Raw genomic sequence first — 21,668 nt, forward strand, 5'->3', positions numbered from 1 at the left:
CCCCACACTTTTTCCCTGATTGACTTTTTTGTTCCTGTGGACATTTTATTCTGTTTTGATTATCATAGTTCTAAGCAATATCTAAAAAGGCAAATCCTCCCCCTGATTTTTTAAAAATAAATATTTGTAGGCTGGGGCTGGCCCGGTGGCCGAGTGATTAAGTTCGTGCGCTCTGCTGCAGGCGGCCCAGTGTTTCGTTGGTTCGAATCCTGGGCGCGGACATGGCACTGCTCATCAAACCACGCTGAGGCAGCGTCCCACATGCCACAACTAGAAGGACCCACAACGAAGAATGTACACCTATGTACCGGGGGGCTTTGGGGAGAAAAAGGAAAAAAAAACCTTAAAATAAATAAATAAATAAATAAATATTTGTAGGCTATTTGGGCAAGTTATTGCTATGTAATTTTAAATTATTTTGTTCATTCCCGTGGAAACCACTGTGAAATTCAGACTAGAGTGGCATGACATGTCTATTTATTTGGGAAGGATTGGCGTTTTTATGACATTAAGTTCTTCTCTCTGTGTAAAGAATGAGGTGAGTCAGAAGATCAGCCACAGTGTGTCCAGTCTGCAAAATGGCTGTTATTTCCCGTTCTCCTTCTGCATCTCACACAAGAGCCTCTCTCGTGGACCTTCTTGACTGGAAACATTCAGGAAATGGAGGTCTGGGAAAAGTAGCTTAGCCTAGCCGTGTTGACTATTGCAAAGTCACCACGGTTCATCCCTTGTCAACTTGGCACCCAGACACATCTCTTTAAACTGCACTTAATCTCCAAATAAAAACAAAATTATGCTTCCATCTGTGATAGTAACAATTATCCTGCGTGCAACTGGAAACACACACTCACCCTGTCCCAAAGGAAGATGCAAAGTCTCTTTTTTTGTCTTTGAGTGATGGTCTTTCTTCTTCAGCTGATTCACACTCCCCTTCAATATCCTGTGAAAGAAAATAAAAAGATCTGGGGTGTGTGTGTGTGTGTGTGTGTGTATATATATATATGAATGTATATGAATATCTGCTATGTATGCATATTTTATCTGATACATATACATATCAATATTCATATAGAAAAGGGAAGAAATACTTGTAACTATTACATGCTCGTTTGTGCAGCCTGTCACATGGTTGTATCTGGCGTCTGTAACTCCCTTCTCCTACCCCTTTCATATTCTCATTGATCTCAGTAAGCACCTCAGTTGCTCGTTGTTCCTTGTCTGGTAGTGACACAAACCTTCATTCCAGAAGGGTCTGGGCTAAGAGCAGGCGTGCCTAAATTACATTGTTGTAGTTTTCCATTCACTTTAATCACCTGGGAGTCCTCTAGAAGCTCACCTGCGTTCTAGACACGCTCTTTCTTACTCCTATTGTTCAGCAGAGACCCAATTTCCCATTGAAATTTAGAGTCAGCCACATCAAGCATTACAGTAACCCCCTTTGCCCGTTAATTCAGTAGCTTGAGGAGCCCAGAATGGCCTGGTGGCGTTCCCCGCATGTATCTCGATGGGATCATTGTCGTGTCCCCTGATGGAAGCTTTCCTTTCTCTGTTTAGGTGTACTTTGATTTCTTTCCTTGGTATTTAGTGTTTTGTAGTTTTAAATGTACAGATCTTGTACGTATTTTGTTAGATTTTTATCTCAGTATTTCATATGTCTTGGTGCTATTGTCAATGGGACTTTTAAAAAATACTTTAACTTCCCTTGTTCATTGCTGGTATATAGAAATATGATTGTTTTTTGGATATTGCCCTCCTGTCTTTTTACGTTGTTAAATTCACTGTTAATTCTGGGAGTGTTTTTATATGTTTCTTTTTTGGAATTTTCCTATGTAGACACTCACATTGTCTGTGAAGTAAGTTTTGCTTTTCTACGTTTCCAATGTGTATGCCTTTCATGTCTTTTTCTTAACTTATTGCACTAGCTAGGACCTTTGCTGGGAGGTTGAATAAGAATACACAAGTGGATTCCATGTTAGGGAAAGCATTCTGTTTTTTATCGTTAAATATAATGTTAACTGTAGGATTTTTGTGGATTCCTTTTATCAGATTGAGGAAATTCTCCCTACTTTTAGTTTGCTGAGCGTTTTTATCATGAATTCATGTTGAATTTTGTGCAGTGCTTTTTCTGCATCTACTGAGATGATCATATAGTTTTTTCTCTTTTCTCTGCAGGTAGTGAGTTACTATGGTTGATTTTCAAATGTTAACCCTGCTTTGCATTCCTGGGATAAGCCCAGCGTGGTGTATTACCCTTTTAATATGTAGCTTGATTTGATTTGCTAGTATTTTGCTGAGGGTTTTTGCATTTGTGTTCATGATAGACGTTGATCTGTAGTTATCTTTTCTGTGATGGCTTTTTCTGGTTTGAGTATCAGAGTAATGCTGTCCTCATAAAATGAGCTGGGACGTGTTCCCTCCTCTTTTATATTCTGGAAGAGTTTGTACAAAATTGCTGTTATGTCTCCCTTAAATGTTTGGTAGAAGTCACCAGTGAAGCCATCTGGTTCTAGAGTGTGTTTGTGAGGTTTTAAAATACATATTTGTATTCATTTTCTAGGGCTTCCGTAACTGGGTAGCTTACACAGCAGAAATTTATTTTCTCACATTTCTGGAGGCTAGAAGTCCAAGATCAAGGTTTGAGCAGTTTTGGTTTCTTCCGAGGCCTCTGTCCTTGGCTTATAGGTGGTCTCTTCTCCTTAAATCTTCAGTGGTCTTTCCTCCATGTGTATTTGTGTCCTAATCTCCTCTCCTCACAGGGACTCTGGTCATATTGGGTCAGGGCACACCCTAATAACCTCATTTTAACGTAATTACCCCTTTAAAGACCCTATCTCCGAATACAGTCAGATTCTACTGTACTGAGGTTAGGACTTCAACATATACAATTTTGAGGAGATGCGGTTCAGCCCATAACAGTGTTCAATGTCTTTAATTGATATAGGAATGTTAGGTTAGCTCTTTCTTTAATGAGCTTTGGCAGTTTGTGTCTTTAAATGCATTTGTCCCATTCATATCAGTTGTCTAATTTATGGAAATGGAGTTATTCCTAATATTTCCTTATTAACTTTGTAATGTCTGAATTGGTGCCGTCTCTTCTATTCTTGATTTGGTAAACTGTGTTTTTTCTCTTTGTTTCTTGACCAGTTTGGTTTGAGATTTATCAATTTTATTGATCCTTTCTAAGAACTAGCTTTTAGTGTCATTTATTTTCCCTATTGTTTTCAATTTCATTGATTTCTTCGTTGATATGAGTTCTTTCTTCTTTCCTAATATAAGACAACAAGTCTTCCTGTGGATACTGCTTTAGCAGCATTCCAGACTTTTGCATGTTTTTATTGACATTTAGTTCCAAATGTTTCTCATTCTCAGTGGCCAAAGCTGGAAGAATTGGAGCAACAATACAATGTAGGCTTGGATTATAACCCAAAGTATAAAATACATATCTGTGAGTTCATACTGATATCAGTACATTATTGGATAGAATAATAGATGGGGAGAAGAGACAAATCTCCCCTGCAGAAGAATTCCAAATAAATGATGGGGATTCTCCACTCTAAAGGAGTGGGAGCTCTACTCCCACCCTCAAGTGTGGGCTCACAGTGATTTTCCTCCAGAGTACAGCGTGGAAAGGGTCTGCACATAGAGAAGAACTGTGTTGTGAGGAGCCTGACGCACAGCTGCAGCCGGGGTTCGAGGCCAGCATCAGCAGTCACAAATCATGTTGACAAGTTTGTACCCTTGACATGATGTGATGAATATGGCACTTTCCTCTGTGACCTCCCCCAAAACCCATAACCCCAGGCTAATGGTGGGAAAAACATCAAATTCCAATAGCAGGGCATCCTGGAATATATCCGATCAGCCCTCCTCAAACTGTCAAAGTTGTCAAACACAGGGAAAGTCTGAGACTGCATCACAGACAAGAAGAACCTAAGGAGACGGGAGAGCTAAAAGTACTGTGGAATCTAGATGGGATCCTGGACCAGTAAAAGATGGTGAGGAAAACTGAAGGAATCTGAATGAAGAGTGGACTTTAGTTAACGATAATGTATTAATATTGGTTCATTAACTGGAACAAATGGACCATCCTAATGTAAGACGTTAAGAATACAGGAAACTGTAGCAACAGATGTATGGGAATTCTCTGTATTATCTACTAAATTTTTGTAAATATAAATCTGTTCCAAACAATGAAGTCTCTTTTTTAAAAATGTTCTTTAATTTCTCTTGTGACTCCTTCTTTGATTCCTGGGTTACTTAGAAGTATGTTTTTTACTTTCCAAATATTGATGTTTAGTTAATACCATTATGGTCCAGGGGCATTCTTTATTTTTTTATTTTTTGCTGAGGAAGATTCACCCTGAGCTAATATCCACTGCCTGCTAATATCTACTGCCAATCTTCCTCTTTTTAAATTTTTTTCGAATGTGAGCACCACCGTAGCATGGTCACTGACAAACAAGCGGTGTAGGTCCGTGCCCGGGAACCAAACCTGGGCTGCTGAAGCAGAGCACGCCAAACTTAACCAGTAGACCATTGGGGCTAGCCCCCAAGGGCATGCTTTATGTCAATTCTTTTAAATTTATTAAGGTTTGAGTTTTGGCCTAGTATAGGGTCTATCTGGGTAAGGTTCCATGTGCACTTGAGAAGAATTTTTATTCTGTTGTTGGAAGGCCTGTTTTATAAAGGTCACTTAGGTCAAACTGTTGTCCAGTTCTTTTGTGTCCTTACTGATTTTCTCTGTACTTGTTCCAGTGATTCCTGAGCGAAGAGTATTGACGTCTTCAATTATAATTGTGAATTTTTCTGTTTCTCCCTTCAGCGCTATCAGTTTTTACTTCATGTTATTTCAAAATTCTTTTAGGAGCATACACACTTAGCATTGTTATGTCTTCTCTGTGAATTTATCCCTGTTTCATTAGTAATGATCTTTTGTAAAAATAGATTTTATTTTTTAGAGCAGTTTTATGTTCACAGCAAAACTGAGTGGAAGGTACTGAGATTTCCCATGTGCCCCCTGCCCCACACATGCACGGCCTCCCCCACTGCCAGCATCCCCCACTGGAGGGGTATATTTGTGACACTTGGTGGGCCTGCGTGACACGTCTTCACTCGGAGCCCATGGTTTACATGAGGGCTCATGTTGGTGTTGTACATGCTGTGGGTTTGGACAAAATGTTGTGTAATGACATGTATCCACCATCATAGTGTCAAGCAGAATAGTTTCGCTGCCCTAGAATCCCTCTTGCCCTGCTTATTCATCCTTCCCTCGCCTGCTAATGACCTTTCTGTCCTTGGTAGCGTTCTCGGTCTGAAGGCTACTTTGTTGTCGAGATGTTCTCAGATGTTACTGTAGCCACTCCACTTTCTTTTGATGAGTGTTCCCATGGTATGTATTTTTCTATTCTTTTACTTTTAACTTGCCAGTGTTTTGTATGTAAAGTGGTTTCTCGAGGGCATTTTATAGTTGGGCCTTGCTTTTTCACCCAGTCTCCCAATCTCTGTCCTTTAATTGGTGTATGTAGACTGTTTGCATTTATATCTACCATCTTAGATTGAACTCGACCATCTTGCTAATTGTTTTCTATTTATTCCTTCTATTCTTTATCATTTTCCCCATTTTTCTGCCTTCTCTTGGATTATTTTGTGATTCCATTTTATGTTCCCAATTGGCTTATTATTTATACCTCTTTTTTTTCTGATGAAGAAGATTGGCCCTGAGTGAGCATCTATTGCCAATCTTCCTCTTTTTGCTTGAGGAATATCATCACTGAACTAACGTCTGTGCCAGTCTTCCTCTATTTTATATGGGACACTGCCACAGCATGGCTTGATGAGGGGTGCTAGCTCTGTGCCTGGGATCCGAACATGTGAACCCTGGGCCTCTGAAGCGGAAGGCATGAATTTAACTACTACGCCACTGGGCCGACCTCCTATATCTCTTTTAAAAATATTTTCTTAGGGCAGGCCCAGTGGCATAGTGGTTAAGTTTGCATGCTCCACTTCAGCAGCCTGGGGTTCGCCAGTTCGGATCCCAGGCATGGACCTACACACTGCTCATCAAGCCATGCTGTGGCGGCATCCCACATATGAAACAGAGGAAGATTGGCACAGATGTTAGCCCAGGGCCAGTCTTCTCAAGCAAAAAGAGGAAGAATGGCAATAGATATTAGCTCATGGCCAATCTTCCTCACCAAAAACAACAAGGAAAGAAAGAAAATGAAAAACCAAACAAGCGTTTTCTTGGTTATCCTAGGATTTACAATATGCATCTTTAATTTCTTACAGTATGTCTTTTCTATCTGCAAATAACATTATATCACTTCACATGTGGTGTGAGGACCTTATAGTGTCTTCCTAATTTCTCCTGACCATCTTTTGTGAAATTATTGCCAACATTTTAATTTTACATAATAAGCATGAAATGCGTATTCATTATTTTTGTTTTAGGTAGCCAGTTATTCTCCAGAGAAGTGAAATTAATAAAAAAGAGACTTTTATATTTAAATACATTTATGGAATATATTTGTTCTGCCTGAAGATCTTCCTTGAACATTTCTTGTAGTGCAAGTTTGCTGCTAATGAGCTCTCTCAGTATTTGTTTGTCTGTAGAAATGTTTATTTCTCCATTTTTTGGAAAGATGTTTTTGTTGGTTATAGGATTCTGGGTCGTCTTCTGTCTTGTGTTGTCTATGATGAGCTTTTGGCTCTGAGGCGGCTTGGTGCCTTTCATTCATTTTGGAAAATTCCCAGCCATTATCATTTCAAACATCTCTTCTGCCCAGTTCTGTCTCTCTCTTCTGTCTCGGGATTCCACTTACAGGAATGATGTGGTCTGTTTGATACTGGCCGGTAAGTAGCTTTGGGATGGTCTCTTCTGTGTCCCTCCCACTCCTACCCCCACTCTTTTCTCTCTTTCAGTTTGAGTAATGCCTAGTGACCTATTTTTAAGTTTTCTGATTCTGTTCTTGCCTACATCAAGCCTATTGAGCCCATTGATGGCATTATTTCCATTACAGTATTTTTCGTTTTTAGCATTTCTGCTTGATTCTTATGCTTTCCATCTCTCTGGTGAAATCCCCTATTTGTTCATGCATGTTGTCTACTATTTCCACTAAACTTTCAGCATCGCTTTTAGTTATTTTAAATTCATTGTCTGAGAGTTTTAACATTTATGTCATATCTCTGTCTACTTCTGTTGATTGCTTTGTCTCTTGACAGTTTTGTTTTATTTTTCCTTTGTCTTCCGTCTCTGTCACTGTATAGTTTTTTGGTTGCAGCCTGCAGATCTCATGTTCTGGAGACTGAGGTGGATAGGGATGGACGTGCCTCTTCCTTTGGGAGCTTCAGCGTGAGGAGCTGAGTTGGTTTGTGAGGATTGGACAGTTTGGGTTTTGGTGTTGCTGTGGTTGCTCTCAGTGCACTGCCAGCTTCACGTGCCTATGTTGTTACCTTGTGCTTGGAGTGGAAAAGGGCGTGCCGAGGGTTGACCTCGGTGTCTGCCCTTCCCCCTGCACTAGCTCCCCCCATTGTGCCTGCACCTCAGAGAAGGTTCCTCTCTGTGATCTTGTCCATTCCCCAGCAGTGGAGTGCTCTCATTTGTAATTTGGCTGCTTGCTAACGTGGTTGGGGGTGGGAATGGCATCCTCTGTTGTCCTTGTTCGCCCTGAGTCTCAGGCAGATGCTGTGTCCCTGGGTCTCAGTTATCCTGCCCTTTCTTCAGGGGTGGGGGATGTGTTATGGTCTGACCCCAGGATGCTTTCCTCCTCTCGCTATCTCCAGTGTTAGTGGGTCTTATCCTGTGTCTTGAGGGGATTAGAGTTTGCTGCCCTTTTCCCAACTTCCTATGCTTTTAATCCTTAGGGGAGAGAGGGAGAAAGGAGCCGGGCGGGCTTCATACCTTTCCTGCAGAAGCTGCTGCTCCCCTCTGCAAGCTTGCACCACGAGGGCGGAGTTCTTCAGTTCCTCCCCTTGTCTCCAGTTTCTCTCCTGAGCTTCTGATGCGGTCCTTCTGTGCATTAGCTTTTGTTTTTTAACCTCTTCTTCTCCTCATTGATGTATGTATCCATGTCTTTATCCAAGAACCAGTTCGTTTTCAACTGTCTGCTTTGTTTCTTGCAGTGTTTGATTTAATTATTAGCTCTATAATCATGTACTTTTGGCCTTATTTTCTTAGGCCTATAAACTTATTTTTCACCTCATTCTGTTGTTTTATCTCACTTTTTGAGATATTTTTATTATTGAAAATAATTCATATTCTTATTACTTCTTCCTACAGATGATGGAGCTACAATTTAGGTTATGTTTGACTCATAGTGTATTAAAAATGTTTTACGTATTATATTTCATTATTCTTCTTTTTCTGCATCTCATGTTTTATTTCCATCTTGTCAACTAACATGGATAGCTCTGCGTCTCTTGGATCTTTTTAACTGAATGTGAGTGAATTCTTCTTGACTCTTATTCCATTTGATTTGAGTCTAGTTCTCTTCCTTTATAAACTACACTTTGAGGGCTGGATTTGCCTGGGGACAATGACAAGTGTGCTGAATCGTTGGGGGAAAGGAGCAGAAAGCCCAAGGGGGTGTTTGTGTGGCAGATATTACAGATCATCTTACTCAAAGTCAATCACATCCTCCTCCTAGTGTGCCTGCCTGTATGGCCCAGGCGGGAAAAATAAAAATTATATTTCCTGGACATCCTTGTAGCTAGAGTGGGTTAGGCCAATCACATGCCCTTAGCTGAGACTTAAGTGTGTAGAGAAGCATCCATGTTGCTGGTACACACTGTCACAGGCATGGCGTTCCTGGTGCCTCATTATAGCTAAGGTGGTCCGTTAGTCCAGCCAACAGTTCTGGTGACTTTCTGATTCCTCCATGATTGCTAAAGTGATGTCATCCAGGAACCACTGGTTAGGGCAGTGGTGTCTAGCTCCCTCAGATTCCTCATTGCAGCAAAGGTAGCACTTTTCTTGGCAGACCATTCTGCTGTGTTATTTTGGGATCATAGTGGGGGAAGCACCTGCTCTTCAAACTTTCCCAGTGATGTTGTCAGCACCAAACAGCTAGATAAAATCCTTTTCTGTAAACTGGATTTCTGTAAAATTCCCTTTCTGTAATGATTGCTGTTATCTGTAGCCGAAGGCTGCCCTATACACCTTGCTGGAATTCTTGGACCAGGCCGCAATAAAAAGAAACCAAATTCAAAATGATGTTAACAGGAAAGAAATCTATTTTCTCCCGTATGGAAGTCCAGAGGCAGAAGTACTCCAGGTTCACTGTGATCAGTTGCTCAGTGATGTCATCAGGAACCTAGGTTCTTCATGTTTTTTCATATTTGCTATACTCAGCTCATTCCTTTTAGGGTCACAGTAGGGCTGATTCTGATAACCGGGGCCTTATGCTTCTGGGTTTATGTCAGGGCAGGGGTGGAGGTGAGAGAGAGGCTTGCTTCTCTTTCCCATGAGCCCTGGTAAACTTCTCCTTGCTTCCCATTGGCCCAAATCACCAACTATTGCTGAATTATTCACTGGCTGGGGAATTGCTGTAGAATAATCACAAATGGCTTTAACTACCCATGAGGGTAGAATCCATGATGGGGAGTCAACATCAGTGTCCATTACAGTCGTTCTAACTTTCCTTTCCTTTCCTCTCTGCCTTCTCTCAGTGTTTTGTTCAGCAAGAGTGGAACACAGTGGAAAAGTTCTAAGGGTTTTCCTACTGGGGATCAGAAGTGATCGAAATGGCTTCTACTCTTGTGGGTAGTTCATGTCCTCTTCTGGCTTCCTAGACTTCCTCTCATATGAAGGTTGGAGATATTTGTGAGAAATGGTAGGATTTCTGTGACTGTCTCTCCCAACCAGTAGTCCCTCTGTCCCACCCCTACAGAGAGCTTTTGGGTATAGTAGGGTTCCAAGACAAGATGAGTTTCCCAAGGTCATGCAGAGTCTTGGGAACTTCCATCTCTTTGTTGTGCCTGTTCTTTTGCCTGATTGCTTCTCGCGTGTCTTTGCTGGTATTAACTCAATTTTTGTTGATATTATTTGGCTTTGGAAAGAGATTTTTGAGAACTGGTTTCACTCCAGCATTTCATCTCGAAAGTCTGAAATTTTTAAAATATTCTTTTAATAATGACTTCTAGATTTGTTACATTTTGGCCAGTGGACATGATCTGTAAAATTTCACATATTTGGAATCTAGACTGTCAACAACACCTAAAAAATCATCATTTTAAAAAAAAAATTCCATGTGTGCTATTAAATAGAATGTATTGTCTTCTGTTATTATTGGTTATAAGTGTATAACTGTATATTGTTTTATATTATTTTATATGTGTCAATATATGCATTGTATATATCTATTTTTAAATCTTATTAATTACAGCATATAGATCCTCTCAGTCCTTGAAGTGTGTGTGTGATGTGTATGAGTGCATGTGTGTGTGTATGAGTGCCTGTGTGTGTATGAGTGCGTGTGTGTATGAGTGTGTGTGAGTGGTGAGTGTGTGTGTGTGTGTGTGAGTGCATGTGTGTGTATGAGTGCGTGTGTGTATGAGTGCGTATGTGTGTGTGTATGAGTGTGTGTATGAGTGCATGTGTGTATGAGTGTGTGTGTATGAGTGTGTGTGTATGAGTGCATGTGTGTGTGTATGAGTGCCTGTGTGTGTATGAGTGCGTGTGTGTATGAGTGTGTGTGTGAGTGGTGAGTGTGTGTGTGTGTGAGTGCATGTGTGTGTATGTGTGTGTATGAGTGCGTGTGTGTATGAGTGCGTATGTGTGTGTGTATGAGTGTGTGTATGAGTGCATGTGTGTATGAGTGTGTGTGTATGAGTGTGTGTGTGTGTATGAGTGCATATGTGTGTGTGTATGAGTGTGGGTGAGTGCTTGATCTGTTTTAGACTAAGTGTGTTCGACTCTCCACATGCTCTCATCTCAGACTGCAGGGACTTACAGACACCTGTCCCAGGGAGGGTGGCAGTTCTGGCTTTTCCTGCCCGAGTCTTGTGCACGCTCGCCGTGTCACAGTTCAGTACCTGTACCCAGTTCACATTATAAACAAGGCTTCTCAGTCTCCTGCTTCCCTTATATTTATAGCACTTGGCAGTTTTCTCAAGAATAGTGGGTTTTGTGTAATTTCAACGTACATAGTCATGATTTTTCCAAAACAGGGACACTTTTTTTCCAAAATAAGACTCCACCTCTAGAAAAATAAAGTTCCGTTAATCCTTAGATGGCTCTGCCTTTACTTAAGAGAACGCAACAACAAAAGTAAATCCTCCCTTCATGTATACAAGTAACTTACAGATGAATTTTTCTCTTTCTTAGGTGTAAAAATTGTTTCTGAGATGGAGCTAGCTGAGTTGGCTCAGGTTCGACCATTAGTGTCCAGTTTTGATGAGCAATCAACCATCAAGGAAACTTTTAAAATGCTCGAGGAAAAAAGAGCAGACAATGAAATCACCCAGGAATTCATGGTAAACATTTTGGTCTTAACAAAAGTCTGTATGTGATTTCTGTTCCCACATTATTACCAGAGGGTTTCTTTTATTTTTTTTTAGATTGAATACATTGTTTTTGTTTTTAAATATTAAATTTGTTTTTAAAGTAATAGGTGTGTGTATATAGTAAAAAAGTCAAGTAACATAAAAGGTTATAAAATGGAGTAAGTCTCTCTTTTTCTCCCTTGACTTCCTAGGCCCCCTTTCCACTATTAAGTTTGTCATGTAAACTTCCAGAAAAATTGTTGGCAGTACTTTACTCACTATTCTTCCCTTTCTTTGCTTTAAAAAATGTTTTTCCACATAAAAAGTAATTTCCAAATATATTATCAGGACATGGAACTCTATCCACTCACTTAAGTACGGCATGGCAGTTACTCACCTGCACAAAGGCCTTTCCTCCCTTAAGTGGCCACCTCTGACGGGCATCTCCAGTGTTCTAGGCTTTGCTATCGTCAACAGCAAGAAGGGTACCCCTCTTCACAGGCCTGTGTGCACGTGCCAGTCTTCTTTAGGACAAATTCCTGGGCAGACAACCAGTGTTTTGTGCTATCAAATTTTTGGATCTTTCCTCATCTCTTAAGTGACAAGTGACTTCTTGTTGGTGATCTAATTGGCTTTTCTTTCTTTGAGAACAAAGAAATAGCCTTCCTTATGTTTTTAAGCCTTTTGTATTTGTTTTCAGTGAACTGCTAGTTCCAAGTCTTTGCTCCATTTTCTGTTTATTCTTTTTCTTATCAATTAATAACTCTTTATATAATGAAGAAAGTACCCCTTTGATGTGTGTAATATATGGTGACTTTTTTCACTTTGTGCACACACATGTTTACTAAGAAGAAATAACTAATTTTTAGTGATCAAATATGGTAATCTTTTCTTTTGGGGCTTGAGGGTTTTGTGTCTCCTTTTGGAATGCCCCATTCATTCAAGGATCATAATAATTATTTCATGTGTTTTTAATAATACTTTCATGACTTTTTAATCTGTAAATCTTTGGTCCAGCTAGAAGTTAATTTGTTATAAGGTATTTGGTAGGACCCCGCATTATATAGCTGTCCAATTGTTCTAAGATCCTCTTCAAACTCCAGTGATGTCAAATGCCACTGAATCATATTCTGAAGCATTCATGTGTGTTAATTTATTCTTGGACTTTTCCCAGTGATTTGTTTATTCATGTTCTGGTACAAAATTCTTAATTAATGCGGGTTTATATTATCTTTTACCATCGTGTAAGACTAGTGTCCCCTCATTACTCTTCTTTTACAAAGTTATTCTGGTTCTTCCTACAGATGTTTTTTCCAGGTTAATTTTAGAATTGGTTTGCAGAGAGATTCAAAAGGTAAAAACCTGATCATATTATCCTACTGCTTAAACCTTCACTGACTTCTCATTCCACGTGGCAGTAGTTGCCAACATCTATTTAAAGACTGGTGGCGCCAAGCTGGCTGCCCAAGAGTTACTGAAGAGCTTTCAAAAAGAGGTGACTCGTGGCTTTATGCACACATTTTCTAGAAGAGTAGGACTGGGGGCATCTCACTTTCTTTGTATGTGAAACAAGGCCTTCCTAGGTAGCTTTAGTTTCCCTTTGGTCTAGATCATGTTCTCTGTGTCCTCGTTACCACATTATTGACCAGGCCCCTAGGAGGACATGTATGCCCCGCGCCTTTATTCCTGTCCTCCTACCTGGAGTGATACCCAGCCACCTTCGCTCTTCTTTCCTTCCACACACAGACTTTGGTGTTTCAAAACTTCTTTTGACTCAGGAGGGCCCAGTTCAGGTGTTGCCTCCTTTCTAGGGGCTCTCCTTCCCATCCCTTTAGGTACAGTATAGTGCTGTCATTTACACCAGTATCTCTGTATGTTGACCATGTCTGCCTCTCTCCCTGCTCCCTTAACTCCTTCAGGATGAGGCCATTTTCAGACTCATCTCTGTATTCCAATGTCTGGAACAGTGCCGAGTACATACTAAATGTTTGTTGAATTCACACTTGGTAAATAAATTTTTCTTTTCCTTCTTTCTTTCTTTCTTTTTTTTTTTTTGGAGAGGAAGATTTGCCCTGAGCTAACATTTGTTGCCAATCCTCCTCTTTTTTTGCTTGAGGAAGATTAGCCCTGAGCTAACATCTGTGCCAGTCTTCCTTTACTTTGTATGTGAGATGCCTCCATAGCATAGCTGATGAGTGGAGTAGGTCTGCACCTGGGATCTGAACCCATGAACCTGGGCTGCTAAAGCAGAGTGCACAGAACTTTAACCACTCAGCCACAGGCCAGACCTTAAAGAAATTTGTTTGAAAGGAAGAATTCTTTAATTGGTATCCTAGCTATAATTTCTTCATGGGGCAAGAAGTAAATTGTTAGACTGTTTATATTTTTTGTTTATATATTTTTGTTGCTATTATTTATTATTTTTCTTTATAAAATGATAGATTTAGGGATAGATCCTAAGAAGTAAATATTCAGTATTGGCTTTTTTTATGAAAAAGGAAAAATATTGAAGTTCAAGGGAAAAAGTATCTCCAGAGAATTTAACATTTCCTTATCAAGCAGCATGTTGACTGACATCTCAAATTTGAGCTATTTCATAGAGTACTTTCTAAATGCGGCTCTGACTTCTCCATTTACACAGCTTACTTAACATCAAGTCATGACATAAAGGGGTTTAAGGATCATGAACACTAACCAAAGGCAGGGTTTTTTCTTTTTCTTTGTCTTTTGTTATAGTAAGTACATGACTTATATTTCTTACCTTTTAAAGGCTTTAGAATTTAAGAACCTACCTGGTGAGTTCAACTCTGGGTCTGAACCACGCAACAGAGACAAAAACAGATACCGAGATGTTCTTCCATGTAAGCTAAAAATGGTTTTGATTATTTCCTGTTTACATTTGGGAAAAGATAAAAAGTGGGTTGTATGGCTTTTGGAATTAAAGCATTTTGACCTGTGACCGTGATGAGGCGCTCTGGGAGCTGGCAGCAGGTGGCCTGGGTGCATTCTTGGACATGGAGAATGTGGTGAAAGTCAAGGCTTCCGTTCCAGGTCCATCTTCCAGCCGCTGTCCCGGGGTTATTTACAGCGGTCCTCCAGCCTCCGTATGCGTTGCTGCTTCTCATGAACCATTTACACAGAAAGTCTGGTAGTCTGAGATAGCTGTCACTTTTGGTACCCCATGCGCTGACCGCCTTCTCTGGCTATTTTGCTTAGAAACACAGGCACAATTTGGGCTATTTATATCCTGTGTCCTGGACAGTCAAGCTGTTGATCTTCCCTCCAACAGGAGGTTGCCCTTTGCTTATCTCCAGAGGTCCCTACACCTTGCTATGCTGGGTGATGTCAGTGCCATGTCCCCCCTACCCTGCCCCAGTTATCACAGGATTTATCTGTCCCAGGCCGTCTGAAGAGCAGAAACAAAACACAACACCATCTTCATTTTAGGCAGGAAATCTCATTCTATGCCTCGCTCCTTTCAAAGCCAATTTTTTCCAAGTTTAATTACCGTTATTTTTCCTCCCACTTGACCTTCCACTCAGTTGTCCAAGCAGAAAACTTTGAGTCACCTGCAATATCCAAAAATGGCCACAAAGTCCTTTGATTCTACTTCCTTAGTACCTCTAGAATCTTCCCCCGTCTCTCAGTTCCCCTGCTGCTGACTGAGATTGAGCCAGTTTCATCTCTCAGCTGGTCTCTGTCCTCTTCGCTGCCTCCATTCCTGTCTGCTCACAGCACCTACTGAGAGGACGTTCCTCAAATGAAGTCAGAGCGCGTTACTCTGCTTTTAAAGCTCTTCTTGGCTTTCTGTGAGTGTTGTGGTAAGTTCTTTAGCATGGCATAGGTTTCACCTCTCCAGCCTCAGCTCTCCCACGGAACTTCCGGTTTCTGGAATTCATCATTCTCTTTCTCTCGTCTCCAGGCCCTTGAACCTGTGGTTCTTACAAGACCCATCCCTCCTCCCTTCTTTGCTGAGGCAGTTCCTGCTGTCTTTCAGAGACAGCTCGGTCGGACTTTCTTTGTTCTCTCAAAGCTAGGTTTGGCATTTCTCTGATGATTCCATACCATCTTATCACTCCCCTCCCTCACTTACCAAACTGTATTTTAATTATCTGTTTCCCTCGCTAGACTTTTTTGGGTTATCATAAAAGTCAGAGCAGAACACAGTGACTGCATCATTGGCTAAATACCTTTGTGTTTAGTTGGTTCATTCAGATCTAAAATAACTTTATGACTATAGAAGTGATGAGTACCTTCCCGTGATAGCGAGAATAACTTATCCTACTGTCTTCTGTGGGCGGAGTGTATGGAGCTGCATTGATGGCTATCCTGAAGTCAGGGTAATGAACCACTATTAGATATTTTAAGAGAGAACACCAACAATTTGGTGCACCTCCAAGAGGTCAAAGGTCTCAATTATGTAATTCCTGTCCGTACGTGTGCGGTGAGCCCTTAGGGAGACTGAGTGCAAACAGGCCTTTAAAATGCACCTCTCCAGATTGTAAGAAACTCGCTTTAGGATATGGGGTACGTTTAACATTTGATCTGGCTTGAACTTTTTATTCTGGGATAAGAAGACTGACAACTAAAGATATGCAAAGATGTGAAAAGGTAATGTTAAATGGTTAAGGAAAATCATGTAAAACTTTTTGTTTTTCTCTTAAAAGAAATCAACTATTATTCAACCAAGTGCTGTTTTAAAGTCAACTAATTTATCTACCTCATACCACATTCTAATTTAATCTAAAATAAGCCTACTTGATTGACAATAACAGAAAGTTTCTTTGATTTCTTCAATACACATTTCTTGAATGAATATAGAAGGTTCCTAAAGAATCACGTCAAGAAAGCCAGAGAAATAATTATTTTCCCTCCTCTTCAAATGCTGAAAACACTGAATGGGGGAATTCACACGTCTCAGGACGCTGCAAGTACAGGCAATCCTTCATGGCCCCAAGATGCACAGGGTTTAGTTACATAACACCAGTCCTTCAACAACACAATTCAGATTCCATAATCATGATATATTAACTGAATAATTGCATAAGGTACGAACTTCACTTCCAGCTCTTCAGTTCCTACATCGCTATGTAAATAACAGACGTGCTTCAGATCAGTGAGTAATCATGTCACCTCTTTTCACGTATGTCTGCAGGTGGTCACTCTCTGCCTGTTACACACACAGACAGCAAAGCATGTAGTTGTGCTGCTGCTTATCTTTCAGTGATAAACACACATAACAAAATGGATAATCAGAAGAAGGGATTGGCCAACAAAGATGAAATTGCAGAAAAGAAAGGAAAAGTGATAATGCTGGGAGTGAAATGCTAGTAGAGTGTAAATAGAGTTATAAAAGAACTACCTGACCAGGAAAAGGCTAACACTGCCACCATTCAAGAGATTCCAGAAATGAAGCCAGAAGAACTTGCTGAAGGGGAATTTATCGACATAGATGAGGGAAGTGTTTGTGACAGAAAGGATAAAGGTGTCCTACAGGAAGTGATGCTAGCAAAAAACTTCACATTAAAGGAACTCTTGGACCTGTTCCACAACATCCTAAGTGCAGAGGATAACATGGTGGAAACTGATCCAAACTTGGAAGGGAGTATGATAGGCATAGAGAAGATGCTCACTGTCTTGTGAGTTATACGATCAGAAAGAGGCAAACATTGTTCAAAGTACTCTTTTTTTTTTGAGGAAGATTAGCCCAGAGCTAACTACTGCTAATCCTCCTCTTTTGCTGATGAAGACTGGCCCTGAGCTAACATCTGTGCCCATCTTCCTCTATTTTATATGTGGGATGCCTACCACTGCATGGCTTTTGCCAAGCGGTGCCATGTCCGCACCCGGGATCTGAACTGGTGAACCCCAGGTCACCGAAAAGCAGAACGTGCAAACTTAACCACTGTGCCACTGGGCCAGCCCCCAAATTACTCTTGATAAGTTTTCTTTACAAATTAAGTGCTCTAATTCTCAGTGTTTCTAATGTTTTAAATTACAGTGCTCTAAATAAATATTAGTCTTGCCATTTTTCCACTTCTTTATACATTTATAACCAACAGTAAAAGGGTTTCTAATGTTTTAGCGAAAACTTTTAAGGGTTATGGAATAATGCTAACTTGTCCTATTGATTGTGAAGCTTTTGCACAGCTTTGGCTTGCACAGTTGTGTTTATAGCCCTGTACTACTGTGCAAAGTGAGAATGGGCCTCATGATGTAAGGCAGAGATTTTTCAGGTATAAAGACAATATCTTGCATTTCTAAAGCAATTTACAATTTACAAAACATTTTAAAATGAATAAATCTTAATAAAATCCCTCTGAAGTAGACCAGTCAGATATTGTTATTCCTATTTCACAGATGAGAGAATAAGCTCCCTGAATCAAGATACACTCAGAACTAACTAATAATGATGGTGACTGAGATTTCTATTAGTTTTCCACTTTTCAGAGCATGTTTACACATAACTCATTGAGTGCTCTCTATGGTCATGTAAGGAGGGTAGAGCAGGTGGTAATATCTGACTTCAAGGATGCAAGTCAATAAGGAAAGGATAATCTTTCAAAAGTGGTTCTGGACAATTGCATATTCATATACCAAAAAATGAATTATATACCAAAAGAGGAGATGTGACCCTTACCTCACACCATATACAAAAATTAACTCAAAATAGAGGCCTAAATATGAGAGTTAAAGCTTAGGAGAAAATTTTAGTCTCTTTGGGTTTGGCAAAGTTTTTCTTAATAGGATACAAAATCCCAAACTATGAAAGAAAAAACAAATTGGCCTTCATCAAATTACAAAATACATTGCTCTTCAAAGCACGCTTAGGAAAATGAAAAGGTAAGCAACAAAATGGGAGAAAAATACATTCAAAACCTTTACCTGACAAAGGACTTGTATTTAGAATATATAAAGAATTCCTATAATTTGATGAAAGGACAAATAACCCAACAATAATTGAACAAAAGATTTGATGAGCCACTTCAACAAAGAAAATATATGGGTGACAAATATGTGAAAAGACACTCAACATCATTAATTAAGATAATGCAGATTAACACTATAATAAGATATTATTCCAAACCCACTACTGAAAGAGAGTTTAACACTTTTTTTTCCCCCAAGGAAGATTAGCCCTGAGTTAATGTCTGCCACCAATCCTCCTCTTTTTGCTGAGGAAGATTGGCCCTGAGCTAACATCTGTATCCATCTTCCTCTATTTTATATGTGGAACACCTGCCACAGCATGGCTTGATAAGCCGTGTGTAGGTCTGTGCCCAGGATCTGAACTGGTGAACCACGGGCTGCTGAACTGGAGGACGCGAACTTACCCACTACACCTCTGGGCCAGCCCCAGTTTAACGCTTTCTTATAAGATTAAGCATATACCTACTACATGACTCAACCCTGTGTATTTACCTAAGAGAAATTGAAGCATATGTCTTCATGAAAAGTTTATATGATTGTGTGTATCAGTTTCATTTGCTGTAGTCAAAAACTGAAAACAACCTAGTGTCTATCAATAGGAGAGTGGATGAACAAATTGTGGCAAGCCCTCATAATGGAATACTTGTCTTGTAGTGTCGCTAAGTTGATTCCGACTCCTAGCGACCCTACGTGTAACAGAGCAGAACCCTGCCTGGTCTGTTTTGCACCATCATCTTGTCTTCCAGTGCCATATCAGGCCATGCTCTGCTGCTATTCATAGGGTTTTCGTGGCCAGTTTTTTGGAAGTGAGTGGCTAGGTCTTTCCTCCTGGAATGGAATACTACTCAGCAATAAAAAATAGCAAACTAATGATACATTCAAAAACATGGATGAATCTCGAAATGATTATGTGGAGTGAAAAAAGCTAATCAAAAAAGTATATACTCTACATTATAGACTGAATTGTGTCCCCCAAAATTCATATGTTGAAGTCCTAACCTCCAGGACCTCATAAAGTGACTGTGTTTGGAGACAGGGCCTCTAGAGAGGCAATTAAGATAAAACGAGGCCCTTTGGTTAGGCCCTGATCCGATCTGATCTGGCTGGTATTCTTATACGGAAAGGAGATTAGGACACTCACAGGACATCAGGGGTGCATGGGCACAGAGAAAAAGTGAGGCCACCTGAGGACATAGCAGGAAGGCAGCCCTCTGCAAGCCAAGGAGAGCGGCCTCAGAAGAAACCACACCTGCCGACACGTGGATCTTAGACTTCCGGCCTCCAGAACTGTGAAGATGAACTTCTGTTTAAACCACACACAGCCTGTGGTATTTTGTTGTAGGAGCCCTAGCAAACTGATACGCTGTATCCTTCCATTTATGGAAAATTCTAGAAAATTCACACCAATTCGTATTGACATAAGTTTATCAGTGGTTACCTTGAGGGCAGGAGTGGAGCAAGAAGGAGATTACCGAGGGGCAAGACGACATTTTAGCCGTGACGGAGATGTTCACTTACCCTATTGTAGTGATGGTTTCATGGGTGTGCATGTGTGACAATTGTACCTCAGTGCACTGTTACAGAAGGTGGTTTGTGAGTGAGTGCAAAAGGTATATTACACTTTTTATATTTTGTACAGTTTACCATTATAATACAGACGGCTGAAAAACACCAGCTCTCTAAGGGAGAGATTCAGCAAGCGTCCACACTTTAGTGAGCTCGCTGTTTGTTTCTATCATTACCACCACCGCCAATGATAAGAACAGTAACAACAGTAGTCGTGGCTGTAGTGATCTGTTTGTGGGTGCCCAGCACTGATCCTGGTCCTTCACAGGTAGTCACTCATCTAACCCTCACCACAACCCTGTGATGTTGGTACCCTTAGTATCTTTGTTTTACAAAAAGAATTAGAGAGATTAATTACTTTCCCTATAGTCACACTGCAAATAGCAAAGAGATCCGGGGTTCCAACCTAGGCCTAACCACAGGCAGTACTGCTTCTCCACACGCATTCTGTCTCCACACTGTCAGTACGTGTTCCTGTGCTGTGTCTTCTTTTCAATTTCAAGAAACCATTTTTAGCGCTTAATAATAGGTTCTCGGTCATTCTTTGTATAGAGATAGGACTATATTTTGCAAGGCTTGCCGCTCTCCTGTTTTCTTTTCTTTCCATCGTCCCTTAATTTCAGGTCTCTCTTCTGATTGATTGGTGGTTTGGTTAGAGATGGGCCAAGTAGTATATAGTCTCAAACTCTGCCCATCTGCAGCTCTCTCTCCTTTATTTTTTATCCTGATAAATAAAATGAATATCTTTGCGGATTTTAGGATTGTGGGATTTCAGTCCGCTTCTCCCAGTTTTCTCTGGGTGCAGCTTCAGTGTGCTCCAGCTTCCAGGGTTTTAGATGAGAAATATAGTGGTAATCTGACTCCTTTTATAAGAAACGTATTCCTTCACTATGAAACCTTATAACGTTTTTGGTCTTTCCTGGGTTCAGGAGTGTTACCAGGTGTGTTGCGTTTCATCAGTCTTGCCTAGAGCTCGCAGAAGCTGTCAGTCTGCAGCCGCCATCCATCTTCCTTCAGCTGGAGGAGAGTGTCTTCAGTTGTTTACTAACTGCTCTTCCTCAAGCTACTCCTTTTTCTTTTCCTGGAGCTCCTGTGATGTATAGGGTTGGTCTCTTCAGTCTGTCCTCTAAGACTTTCATCTTTTTTCTGATTATTTCTTCTGTCTCTTTGTAGGTTTGCATGTACTTTCTCTCTATCCCTAGTTTTTATTTTTGTCTTCTTTCTTTCACTCGGTCTTCTAGGGAACTGATTTAAGTTTCAAGAAAGACCTCCCTCCTTCGCATCATTTACTAAAACTTTTAGCTTGTGCGATGATTAATTTTATATGGCAACCTGGCGAGGCCACAAAACCCAATAGTTGGTCAAGCACTAGTCTAGATGTTGCTGTGAAGGTATTTTCAGGTGTGATTAACCTTTAAATCAGTCAACTTTGAGTAAAACAGATGATCCTCGGGGCTGGCCCCGTGGCCGAGTGGTTAAGTTCGCGCGCTCCGCTGCAGGCGGCCCAGTGTTTCGTTGGTTCGAATCCTGGGCGCGGACATGGCACTGCTCATCAAACCACGCTGAGGCAGCGTCCCACATACCACAACTAGAAGAACCCACAACAAAGAATATACAACTATGTACCGGGGGGCTTTGGGGAGAAAAAGGAAAAAATAAAATCTTTAAAAAAAAAAACAAAAAAAAAAACA

At 40.5% G+C, this 21,668-nt stretch overlaps 1 protein-coding gene across 37 annotated transcripts in view; it reads left to right on the forward strand.

The window, feature by feature from the left end:
- The window catches only part of PTPN20 (protein tyrosine phosphatase non-receptor type 20), a 113,158-nt gene that overhangs the window by 61,228 nt on the left and 30,262 nt on the right, over nucleotides 1–21,668 (forward strand). For 29 of the 37 annotated variants that reach the window (XM_070615900.1, XM_070616008.1, XM_070615888.1 and 26 more), the window contains 2 exons: nucleotides 11,324–11,472; nucleotides 14,252–14,342. In XM_070615900.1, coding sequence (XP_070472001.1) covers nucleotides 11,324–11,472; nucleotides 14,252–14,342 — 240 coding nt within the window. The remainder of the gene's footprint in view (nucleotides 1–11,323; nucleotides 11,473–14,251; nucleotides 14,343–21,668) is intronic. The other 8 variants (XM_070616081.1, XM_070616065.1, XM_070616108.1 and 5 more) reach the window with 1 other exon arrangement.

Source organism: Equus przewalskii, chromosome 1, assembly GCF_037783145.1.
Source record: "Equus przewalskii isolate Varuska chromosome 1, EquPr2, whole genome shotgun sequence".
Lineage (NCBI taxonomy): Eukaryota > Metazoa > Chordata > Mammalia > Perissodactyla > Equidae > Equus > Equus przewalskii.